The sequence below is a fragment of the Ambystoma mexicanum genome, chromosome 2p (genome assembly GCF_040938575.1).
Source record: "Ambystoma mexicanum isolate Mex_15411 chromosome 2p, UKY_AmexF1_1, whole genome shotgun sequence".
Taxonomy (NCBI): Eukaryota; Metazoa; Chordata; class Amphibia; order Caudata; family Ambystomatidae; genus Ambystoma; species Ambystoma mexicanum.
In genome coordinates, this window is record NC_090923.1 from 445035928 (window position 1) to 445049261 (window position 13334).

General features: G+C 41.8%; 1 protein-coding gene across 3 annotated transcripts in view; it reads right to left on the reverse strand.

Annotated features, from left to right (window-relative positions):
• The window catches only part of EOGT (EGF domain specific O-linked N-acetylglucosamine transferase), a 728283-nt gene that overhangs the window by 130774 nt on the left and 584175 nt on the right, over nucleotides 1-13334 (reverse strand). For all 3 annotated transcript variants that reach the window (XM_069643797.1, XM_069643799.1, XM_069643798.1), the window contains one exon: nucleotides 7821-7882. In XM_069643797.1, coding sequence (XP_069499898.1) covers nucleotides 7821-7882 — 62 coding nt within the window. The remainder of the gene's footprint in view (nucleotides 1-7820; nucleotides 7883-13334) is intronic.

Consider the following 13334-nt stretch of genomic DNA (forward strand, 5'->3'; position numbering starts at 1 on the left):
GATGAATTTTAGAAGACCCCCAAAGAGACGCTTCTACCCCCACCTGACTAACTTATTTAATCAATTCCGGGCAGATAAAGCCATTATGCAATCCATGGAAGAAGCAAAGGTAGTTCTTATTCCGAAAAAGTGGAAGGATCCCACGGTTTGCAGATCGTATCGCCCAATCGCCCTAATCAACATTGATGCCAAAAATGTATACAAAACTTCTGGCAACTAGACTCAACCGAATCCTTCCTCGCTTGGTCCAGTCAGATCAATCTGGGTTTGTCAGGGGGGGCCAAACCTGCAATAATGTTAGAAGAATAGCACATTTGGTTGAAAAAGGCGCACAAGAAAGGAAGCCCTGCTCTTCTCATGGCCCTAGATGCTGAGAAAGCTTTTGATCGGGTAAAGTGGGGTTTTCTGTTCGCAATCATGGAGAGGATAGGATTTGGGCATAAGTTTATCGATAGCGTAAGGGCCAATTACCAACCACCCTTCTTCGACTGGACATAAACAGCCAGGTATCACCACCAGTGGTAGCGAAGCATGGTGCCAAACAAGGGTGCACTTTGTCACCCATACTCTACGCATTCCACTTGGAGATGTTCTTGGCGGCGGTGAGAGCAGACAAAGAAATTCGAGGAATTACGTATGGGGAACAACACATAAAATTGCCACCTTCGCGGATGATATGCTCCTGACAATCACTCGACCAGATATCTCCCTGGGGGCAATAGAGAGTGAACTTAACCAATTTCGAGGGGTGGCGGGTCTAAAAATAAACATGCATAAATCTGAGGTTCTTAACCTCACACTACCACACTAAGAAGAACAGGATCTCAAAAAGGGCTACCTGTACAGATGGGTGGAACGGACCATAACCTACTTGGGGATCAAACTGACCAAGTCCATAGAGGAATTGTACCAACCAAACTACCCGCCCCTAATAGAAAAGCTCAAAGGCAAATTGATAGATTGGGGCCCCGAATCCATAACACTGCGGGTCCGAATAAATGTGCTAAAAATGGTAATACTCCCCCAGTTGTTTTACTTTTTCTCGGCTCTCCCAGTCCATGTTTCACCTGACCTATTTAGGACTACCCAAAAAAATCACTGGAAGATTTCTCTAGACTAACAGAACTCGGAGGGTAGCTACCAGGGTGATGAAGAGGCCCATATCCGGAGGAGCGCTGAGCGAACCAGACTTTAAAACCTATTATTTGGCAGCTCAGAATAGAGTCATAGAGGACTGGTTGAACGAAGATCGGGATAAGATTTGGAGGCCAATGAATAGAGCTGTAGCAGGGGAAGACCTGGGAAGGATACTCTGGAAACCCAAGGCGGACAGACCGGCCCAGATGTACAGCAGTACAATTCTCGCCCTGGCGGGCGATGCGTGGGACGAGGCCATTAAGCAGGCGCACATAACATCCTACCCGTTCCCATTCACCCTGATATTTGACAACTCACAATTCACCCGGGGTATAAAACCTCTGATTTCACGAAGTGGCAGGAAGGGGGATGCCAAAAAAATCAGAGACATTTTCGAAGACACTCAAGTGAAGCAATTTATACAATGCAAAACGGATTTCGCACTGGAACAGATGGAGAGATACCATTACACACAAATAAGACATTGGCTTCACCACCCAACCATGAGAGATGCAGCAACCCACCAATTAACACCTTTTGAAAAATATCTCACCACGGATCCCGGAAACAGGTGGATGGTGACATCGATATATGCACACTTAAAATCAGCCAAACACCTGTCTCAAAGGACATACATGAAAAGATGGGAGCTGGCCACAGGGCGCATAAAAGAGATAGAGTGGGCAAAACTGTGGGCAAGTATCCCTAAACTCACGACATCTCTTCAAATACGAGAAATGTAGATAAAATTGTTCTTTCAATGGCATTTAACTCCAGTAAAATGCCACAAACTGTTCCAGAGGGAATCGAAATATTGTTGGAGGAAGTGCAGAATGGAGGGAACGTGGAGTGTCATATGGTGGGACTCCCCCAAACTAGGCGTGTTCTGGGGAGGCATACACGAGGCGATAGCTCAAATACTGAGAGTGAGGGCTGGAGGCAATAGAGGCCTGGCAATCCCAAGCCTAGATGGGACCTTGGAGGACCTCCCCTCGAAAGCTGACAGGAAAGTATATGTTATCTTGACAATGGCAGGGGCATTAGCGCTGGCTCAAAAGTTGAAGTCGAAGGATCCCCCAATGGAACACAAATGGTTAGGAAAGATTTGGAACTCCCTCCAGGGAGAGCACCGAGCCTATCGTGCAGACTGGTCGAGAGTACTGGACTTCTTACAAACTGGATCAAAGGGGGCCTGGTGCCCGAGGCAAATGCGATTTCTCGGCATAGTAGAGTAAGCTCAGATGGAGGAAAAAGAAACTGGGGCACCCAGGGTCTCCGACCAGGAGGGGAAAGCACAGAAATTGATCCCTACCACTGAGGAACAGAGTGCCCTAGGGCAACAATCTTTGCCTATGGACCTTTGCCGGACTAGATTTTGGGGGGGTGGAGTGTAAGGGGGGGGATTACGACCAAGGGTTAAATATTATGTTTAAAAATGCAAATAAAAAGTGCTATCAAAAACTCAACCCCATAAAAGACATATGTGTAGGCACTCTGGATACTTTAGCAGGGAAGAAAAACGCAAGAATTGCAACAATGTTCACTCCAAGGATATGTTTGTCAGAAAAAAGATGCAACAAGGGCTTTCATCAGTCATTAAGTCCACCAAAAGGAGGTTGAAGAGGACAGGAAATCACATGAAGTCATTTGGAAGTCTGCTATCTCCAGGACCCCCTCTAGATGAGTTGGTCTCTGTTGGAAAGGTGGGGGGCAAATCACTGCAAGACAGTGGAAGTCCACGCACATGGTGAGGATATTAAAGAGGGCTTCATGGTCAACAATGCCAAAGGTGTTTGACAAATCTATGCAATTCGTTCCTTCTGCCCAGAGGGGAGCCACCCCCTGTGAGGTCAGTAAGGTGAGCTCTCTCCACAAATGCATGTTGAAATTTAGACAGGCCAGGGAAAAGCCTTCTTCAACAGTAATTTAACTGATAAAATAGTGTCTCCCCAACAGTGAATGGATGCCCCCAATTAAGAGTTTTAAACATTTTGTAAATATAAAGCAGTACAGAGCAAATGTAAACAAGGCCATTGCTCATTATGGATCTTAAAGGTACAAGACAAACACATAACAGGTAAACTTCCTGAAAGTTTAGATTAACAATTGTCCAAAGGGTCAAATCATATAATATCTCTTCAGCGCACTTACTACCAGCTAATCAACCCCAAACGGTGGAGTAGTGGTTGGAGGGTGGAGTAGGGGTGTGGAGGAGGAAGTGGTAATATAGTAAAAGGGTGGAGGCAGATTAGGCAGAGTGTGAGAGAGGAGGGGTAGGGTAATGAGGGATTGGAAGAAGAGTGACAAGAGACCAACCCATCAGATCGAGAGGTAGAGGAAATAATGTACGTGAGTGAAAAGAGACAGTTGGGCTGAACGTCTGAAAGGTACAGTCCCACTTCCCTTCAGAAAACGAACCCATTGATGGAATAGGGAAAGTAAGAAGGTCCCTGAGATAATTTTAGACAGATACTGCTGGATGCCTTCAGGTTCACACCTCAGCTAACTGAGGGCCTCATCAGGGGTTGGGCAGAGCGGTAAAAATGTGGCAGTAACATTATTGCTGCAGCGTTACTGCTCCGCCCAATCCAGTGTTTGGGTGGAAAGTGGGAGGTTTACCTCCAGCTTTTTGCTGGAGGTAAAAACATCCCCTTTCTGCCGACTTTCGCCAGCGGTAATAGCGACGAAAAGCCCCAGAGTCCTATGGACTCCGAATAAATGTTGACTAACAGCACCACCGCAACTCACGATCCGGCGCAAATTGCGACAGACCGAACTGTGGTAACAATAATAGCATTGGGCGGTATCCCGATGCATTTATCACTGGGATACCGCCCATCTTGTGATGAGACCATTAGTCTTTTAGCATACAGAGGGTAAAACCATAGATATACACTGAAGTGGTAGCATGCAAGAAAGGGGTGCATAAAAATGTATTACGCCCTGTATGGCGGTTTGACCCACTCATTGCCAGGAAAAAGAAAGAAGAACTCAGCTACTAGGATACTGGGAAGAAAATGTGAAGGGCCCCCTGTAGACCTTAAAGAATTGATAACTGCTGAATGGAACAATTAAAAATTATGGCTCTGCAATCACAGGAATTCCTGTGATGATGAAGGGTGGAAATACCTGAACAAACTAATAAGAGTAAATGACACAAAAATGTTTTGGCATTGGTTGGAGAAGGCTCAGGGACTGCCCGGAGCGCAGAAGGAAATAGTTGCAGTAACCGAGGCTAATTGGATAGAGTTTATTAAAATTTCCTTTCGGTGCCCAGAAAATCTATATCAGGTCGCCCGTGGCATGCAAAATAGCAAAGTGGGATGAATACAGCAAAACAGTTGATTTAGTAGTGAGAATCAAGAAACTAAAATCATCCAGTGCCACGGGTCTGGATGGCCTAAACAACTTGACCTTGAAAAGTGATCCTGAGCTCTGGGCTAGCACACTAAAATATATGTACCTACAGATATGCAGTATCACTACATAATATCCCCATATTGCCGTAGATATGGCCGTTTGGTTCGCCATAGGCGATATTTTTGTTGGGCATATTATGTGGCAGCAGGGGTTGCGGGGGTGTACTCCACAGTGTCCATGTGTGAATTTCGCTGCAAAAATATGCTGATATTTTTGCATCATGATATTTTTGCGGCTGAATTAACACATGGAACCAGATATGCCGTACTAGGGTGATCCCAGAATCATGGAAAGATGATATTCTGATCCCTGAGTTCCAAAAAAGGCCAGAGAGATAGGCAAGAAAACTACAGACTCTTGGCAATGCTGGACTGTAGGGGGAAGGTATTTGCCAACATCCTATTGGAACTACTCACGGAGTAGGTAGCCCAAAATGTTGTACTTACCTATCATCAAACAAGGTTCAGAAAGGGGTGTTCAACAACTCACCCTATCTGGACCCTGTTGACACAGATATCTGACCTAGAAGCTAAACTGGGGTTGGCTCTGTTTGCCTGTTTCATGGACTACTCGTCCGCGTTTGATAGTGTCGACAGAGGGAAATTGTGGACCATGCTAGAGGATTGGGAAATAGACCCTTCTCTCTTGTATTTTATAAAAGCACTGAATAGAGATACTGCAGTAAAAATTAGGTTATCACAGGATGGGGCCCTTTCAGACAGTATCCCTACTCGGAGGGGTTTGAAGCAAGGGTGCCTTAACATCTACCGCTTCCTGTTGGCAAGAAGACTGGTGGAAGCACACAACACCCCCACCGCAATATAGTAATAACAGACTAGTATGCATTTCCTATGCAGATGATATGATGATCCTTGACAGGACCAAAGTGGGCCTACAGCACTCACTTCTCGCTTTGTCCACCTTCTCATCGGAGTTGTCACTGAAGCCAAATATCAAAAAAACAAAGATTATGATATTTGCTAATAAACATAACGCCTGGTGGTTAGGGGTAGAAATAGTAGAAACCACCAATAGCTATCGTTATTTGGCAATCACCATAAGGGCAAAGTTTTCAATGCTGCCAATCTAGAGGAAGTAACACAAAAAGCATGGGGGAGATGGCTAGTTTTGAGGAAGACGATTGATGCACAAGGGGGTAAATGCCTTGAAGTAAAAATATTAGCGTACAAAATATCTATTGTTACTACAATCATTTATGCCTTGGAGGTTTTCCTTTGGAAATGGGTAGAGGCAATCAATAAACTAGAAGGAAAGATTTTGCGATCAATGTTAAGCTTACCTCCTGGTACCCCTGTACAGGCGATCAGACTAGAACTGGGGCTCGCTTATCTGGGCATGCTGTGGTCAGTAGCCTTGTGTAATTTATGGGCAAAAATAAAGTTCGATCTAGCAGGCCCAGATAGCTTACTTTCGCTTACTGTCCAACATGCGAGTAGATATGAGACTAGCAAATGGTTTAGTGACCTGGAGACCAGAGTAACAAACTACATGCTTAAAATCGGAAATACACAAATTCCGAAGACATGGTTAGAATTCAACCTGGCCAAAATTCCTGTAAAAGCAAGGACTGATAATATAGATACTGCTTTGATTCATCTTGGTGCGCTAAAGAAATTTAGGGACTATGTCAGACAATAATTTGATAGAAATAGCCCTAAATTGTACCCGATAAAGAAACAATACCCGATAATGACTAGGTTTATGCCGTCAGTTAGGCTCCAAACAATTAAGCTGTTAGAAAACACGGGTGCATTGGAGAGGCATTCCTCGACACCAAAGGCTATGTAGACACTGTGGGAAAACCATAGAGTCTGCCAGACACTACAATGTGAAGAATTAGGAGTCATACATAAGCCAACGTATGAAAAAGAAATTGACCCGACTTCTGATGTATTTTGGAGTGGTCAGTTTGGAGCGGAGTCCTCAGTATTAACCACAGCGGCAATGCATGTGTGGGAGGAAGCATGTAAAACGATAATGAATATTAATGGTGACAGTTTTTAAGATGTTTTAACTCTGTTTTCAAATGAGGGCAGTTTTAGGAACTGTTCTTTTTATGTTTTTTAATAATATGAATGTAAAATATGTATTTTGGTATATGTTAGTGCGAAAAGGATGCTAGTCATCCAAAAACGCACTTTAAGAAAAAAAAAAAGAAAAATAAATAGATATACACTAACCAGGAGCTTAGGATGCCTGGATTAGAGAGGAGGTGCGATTATACGAGAAGCAGTATGGCCATAAAACCCAAAATATCTTCACTAAAAACCTGCAAACCTCCTCTAAGAGTTGGGTGTTTTCTTGTGCCATCTATGACATTTTCAAACCCATATAACCTAAATTACAGGTAGATGAAGTAAGAGCCATACTGACCAGCTCCCACACCCACCTGATTTTTCTAGCTGGTGCAGTAGCTTCTGCTAAAGTTCGGGTACTGATAGTAGAGCCGCTAACAGATTTGATGTTGTCTGGTAGGACCTAAAAGAAAACAGCAAGGATGTTTCTGCTAGTCAGGGATGCATGCATGCCTGGTAACAGGTGTAGGAGTAAGAGTGGGTGAGAAGAAGCTATACCAAAGTTGCCTGCAACACAATATGAGACACCATTGTAATGATGTATGGTGGGAAATGTGATTAAAGCAATACTCACTGCTGCAGCAGGCTGCAATGGGCCGCACTGAGTGTTATCAGCTCGCAGCCCCAGTTTTCAGATGCAAGTGAAACAAGAGCCTATAATGATGGCTAAAAGCTGTTGCCACATATTAACGCCCCAAAGCATCATTGAATATTCCCTTTAATACTCAGCTATGAACAACTGCAAATGGCTAAGAGTGTGTGTTTTGGTTTGAAGGGGGCAAGGAGGGTAGGTGGAGATGGATGAATGTAAAGGACGAGCGATGAGAGAAGCAAGGTAAATGTCAGATTGCGGCAGCAGGTGCCAGCAGCAGGCATAGAATGCAGGTTTTCACAGGTGAATAAAACATCATTTGCTTGCCAGCCCCCGAGTAACACCTATTCTTTGTCCGTCAAATTTCTAAATGAGGCTGTACAACAACTTTCTCATCTGGCAGTTAGGAATCACTATCAACATTGGCAGTATAAGTTGCTATTTCCAGCATACACATTTGCTCAAATCTTAAACTTTCCATAATGCTACAACAAATAATCAGTAAATACCTTTCTAACAATATTTCAACAAAATAAAAATTTTAGTTTAAACTATTTAACAGCAAAAGTACTTACTTGTATTTAAAATCGACCACACGGACGTGGAACACAGACACCGTTTTCAAAGCATGCACCAGCTATAAAGGAAACAAATTGTTTAAATTATATATTACTCTAGTTGTACTAATAATACTTTACTCATTGAAACGTGTGATAGAATGGTATTTTGCAATTGCATCTTTGCACCCTTCACACTGGAGGCTCGAAGTAATGACTATTATCTATGACAGTCAAAGGAACTCAAGGAGGAGGTCGATCGTAAAAGGAATTCTCATACGATCCTCTGACTTAGCTCAAACATTTTAAATGTCATTTAACAAAGCTGCCAGATTACCTCGCGTGACTGAAGAAGAAGGGGATATAATACGGTGCCAGTTCGGCAGATGTTAACACAAATGAGGCTAAACACGAATGTATAACAAATAATTACAAGGAAGACAGGAGCTACTTTATGATGTGTGTTATTTTAAATAAGAGGACTACAAAATAAACATTTTTGAAGTGAAAAGCTTTCAAGGGTTGCTTTTGTTTCGTTTCCTAGGTTTTCACACAATAAGTTTGTATTTATTTATTTTTGTTAGCTTCTATTTGGTGAAGGTTTGGTATGACAGAAACTTAAAAAAATACAGCACAGTGTAATTACACATTCAAAAACATGTTTACATTATGGCAGTAAAAATCCTGTGAAAAGACCCAAACATTGCTATTGGTCTATTTTGGAACCTAGAAAAAGGAAGCAAGCATAAAATGAGGAAGCATGAGCCTTTTAATAAAAAGAGGAGAATGTTACTATTTCACAGATTCGCAAATCTGTGTAATACCCCACCTAAAGCAAAGTGCCACCTTGAACCAGCATCGGCACAGTTCTGACTTTGTGTAGGCATGCAATAGGTATTTGTCAGGCACATCTGTTCATAAGATGGCAACAGCTGCCAAATGGTTGGAATATGCATGCAATTGTTCTCAATTCTAGATATGACCAGTGTCTACATCCTTCTCATTTGATGGCAGTGTCTGGCAAATGCCCATCTAATGAAGATAAAAGAGCCAAAACAATATGCTTTGTCAATGCTTGTTTTAAACAAGAATTCAGTACAAGGAACCGATATGAGGATACATATAACAGCACCCAAAAAGAAGCCCAACGAGAGGCACTGCTGAGCAGCCAACAAGATGGCTGCACTTACATGAAGCTTGTTCTCTGGAGGCACCATTGAACTGTTATATCCGGCTGTGCTATTCACCTGCAGGGTCACCTATGGCATATTCAGCCCGGGACAGCTTGTTTTCTTGGCCTGTGCCGTGAGACCGCGGGGCGGGCTGTCACGGTGAACGCCCATGCCGCCTTTTCCCTACTGCTCCATACACTCCTGGGCAGGGGATGCTATGTTCACAGTGTTTTCTTTTCTACATCCCTTCTAGTCCCATGTTGGTCTGAATTGTATAATCCACCAAGAAAGCTAAGTACATGTAAACACACACAAGCACAATATTAAATCAATAAATGTACCACACCCGAATGCGTGTGTTTTATTTCCCTCAGGAGACTGCATGCAGCAATTCCAACTTTGGCTAGGGGCTATATAATGACAATAGAATTATATCTAGACTACGTGTAGTGAAATTCCACTTTATAAAATAATTTATATTGAAACGGGAAATACAACAGTAACACCCTATTAATACCAAATCAAGAGCACACTTATTTACCACTCATCAAAAATAACGGCATGCCTCTTGCTGGTATACATTGTAATCTTTTCCGAGGATTACAATAGAACAACAATATGGGATAATACACTTGTATTGCAAATTATTATTATATGAATTGATTATATACATACAATACATTTATAAAAGTATATAGTTAAATGATCACAATAATGAATTGATCTATATGTATTTGTTTACAGAACTAGAACTGCCTTGAAAGAGGATTTACGACCGAAACACGTGTTGGATGAAATTCTGAAATAATAAATACATGAGAAATATAAATTGGGCACCAAAACTGATGCAGATAATTAATCTATTTATATAAACAAACTGCTGCAAATACAAACGGTTATGAATATTACTCAGATTAAAAGGATAAAATAATTGGTAAGCGATCAACAATTAATGTCAAACAAAACTGTACCAATCACAATGGTGACTGTCTGATTTGTATTTGTGCATGGGAACTGTTAAGTGACTTCAATTCAGCACTCCAACTAAATCAATGCCTAGTCTGGGATGCCCAAGGGAAGCCCTTATTTATATATTGTTATGACAAGTTCATAGATCTGGATGATAAACCCCAGTATAACGCCCCTCTCTTTGAATCCCCCTGACCTCACTGAGCCAAGAAGTAGGTTTGTTTTGCAAATTAAAAGATTTATTTGAAAAATTAAACTATATATATATATATATATATATATATATATATATATATATATATATATATATATTTAAATAATCACACTTATGAATACATTAATATTTGTTAATATTTGATAGCACACTTATGAATATGACAGTGATCAACAATGGATAATATTACACTAGCACACTTTTTTAATTACTTAGGAGTTGGTAGAGAAAGGATAAGGTAGCTGAGAATACTTTTATGGTTTCAAGGAAATGCAATGATGGAAAAGAATGCAGCACAGAAATAAACTGATATGGTTTCAACAAGAGATAATATGATCACTTTTTCTTTTGACAATTCACTCCCCCCCCCCCCTAAGCAATATAAAGAGATGGAAAAGAGAGCACACAGGTTTTCAGGAATACAATCAAAAGCAATACAAATTCTAGTTCCCCCCTAGCAAGCTTGGAGCAACCGGTATGCTTTTAAAACATGCAGAAATACTTTTAATGTGATTGCAATAAAGTGAAAATATGCTAAAAATGATTTTAATTCCCTCTAGGAGATTCAGGGTAAGTGACAGCTACTTTGAATTAGTTCAGGTCAAAACTAGCAATGATTCATGAGGGATTATCAGGTTGAAAACGAATTTCAGCAATGGAAGCAAAAGACCGCTATTTTTGACAGGTGAAGAAGTTGAGTCATATTGCAATTCGCGGCACTTTTTTCAAGTGCGTCGAGCGTGATTACGGAAAAACTATAAGGAGTAGAAAGTCAGTTTTGTTGGAAAGCTTAGGTCCTTAGCTTTAAAATGAAAGTTAAATCTTGCTCCTAGGACGTGCGGTTCAAAAGATACAGACAATTTAGTGGAGGTAGATTCTCAGAAATAAAGTAAGATTCAAATGACAAATGACACTTTCACAGGTTTGAAATCACAGAATGGACACACAATTTCTATGCAGTTCTAAATAGGTGGAAATGGTTTGAATTAGATTATTTTAAACTAAGATTGGTTTTGCACAGCTCTGGCTGGATACTCACTCCTAATTCTGAAAGGAATGGGTCTCGTCACAGATCTGGTGAACAGGTTTAGCTGCGGTTCTCTCTGCTCTGCTGGTCTGGATCTCTGGTTCTGACAAAAGTTCTCGGCACTGCACAGCAGTCTGGTCTGCGGTTCTGGATACAGCACTGCTCTCTGGGTCTGGTTCTGGCGAAAGTTCTTGGCTAGAATCAAACAGCACAGCCCGGCTGTTTTACTCTGATGTGCCCCTTGGAAGTCTGGAGTAAATCAGTTTGCAAAATTGTAAGGCCAGCTGAGAATACTTTTAGCTTGCAGTACGCCTTCTGCTTCAAAGTTCTGGAATCTATCTGGAGTCTAAGTTCTGGATGTGGTCCTTTTGGATATTGTCTGGTCCTGCAAAGTGCTTCGAAAGAAAGTGGAAAGTGTAGTCTACCTGGGTCTCAGTGGCTCTTTTTATGTCTTCTGAAAGTGGGTGGGAAGGCTGACTTTCTATGCCCAACCCTCTGAGGGTCCTGATAGGTTAAATGATTTTCTGTGCTCTCACTGGAGAACAGAGTTGTGAGTCAGAGTGTTGCTACATTTTACAATCTATTGAAGAAACACCCCTTTGCTTTTACTGAGAACCCAATTTTTCATAATCAAACATGTTTCCAAGGTACACAAGTTTTTAAGAATACATGTACACATCCCAGATTAATTTAATACAGTTCTCTGTTCAAGCCCCATGTTCCTGCGATCTTGGGTTCAGAAACGACAACATTTTGCGCTTTTTAGTGGGTTTCGCCATGTTGGTTTTTCATCCAATCTTCCACGTAGGTACACCCCGTCCCTGAGCATATTACTATAAGTTATCATATTTCTAGCATAAACACTGTACCCACAATATTCATAAATCCCGGGGTTCGGTCTCAGAACATCTTACAGAGTTGAGTTTCGTCTCAAATTGTAGGTACATTTTTCATCTTAACAATCCCCAAATTGTACATTTTTGTCAGCTTCATACAATATTTTATAAGCAATTTAATAAAACATACATTTGCCTCTCCTTCAGTACACCCATTTGCTTGTCCCCGCCCCCGGGAACTTGGCTTGACTCAGAGATCAAATGTCTTTCCTTCCCCCAGAGCAACTGTTGACAATTACACCTCAAATCAGCATATCCTATTCAGTAGAAAGAGTCTAGTGTGTTGACTGAGGTCAGCAGACCAGGGTGCCACTCTGCATCTGATTAACACGACCATGTGATCTCCTGTGCTGTTGCTGGTAAGGGCAGGTGTGAATGTTTCCCATGGTCAGAGGCCAATTGAACTTTTAATTAAATCATACTGCCTTTTAATATAGGGCCCGGGAATAGTAGGTGTTAAGAATTCTCATTAACCAGCAAGGCTTTCAAGTTTCCAGCTAACTCAGGTTCCATCTCAGCTCCTGAAATACCAGTCTCCTGTCAGAGTTTAGATCGCTAGCGCCGGTTAGTGTCAAGTGCCGGTACAGCACCCATTTTTGGGAGCTGTCTTGAATTAATACATTTCAAAAAGGGGATTTTACTTGATAGCATATGATCATTGCTAACATTGTATTAATGGAGATTCTGCAGTAGAGTAATGTAGAACACCCAACCAGAAGTTGGATTCTTTGTCTGGTGGTTCCGTGCCCATGATTTTAGCAATTTTTGACATTAATTAAGACAGATTTTGAACAGCACCATATTCCTTTGCACTGATTTCGCCCATGGCGCTTCTGGCCCATCACGCTCGCACTGGTGGGTGGCAGGTCAGGCGACCATTTTGGTGTGCGCAAAAACTGCGCGGGTGGGTTCTGGCGCAAATGTGGGCTTTTCGGCCATCTTGGATTTTCTAAGTCCACAGCACCAAATGTTGCAGCATAATAACTTGAACGTGGGTCGATACACCTGACAAAACTAATAAACATTTTCAATATACAAATAGTGAGGTAACCCTGCGAATGCTATGCGCCCAAGTAGCAAGCTATACCAAAAATGACAAAATTGATCCAGAAAAGCGAAGCTGTCCTTTACAAAAAACAAGGAAATGTTGCTGGAGTCGCACACCTTCCCATGCCGATCCCACATCACAGCTCTTGTTGAGGTGTACATGTCACTGTGCTGGCTGTCAAGATCTGGACTAACCTCCCATGCATA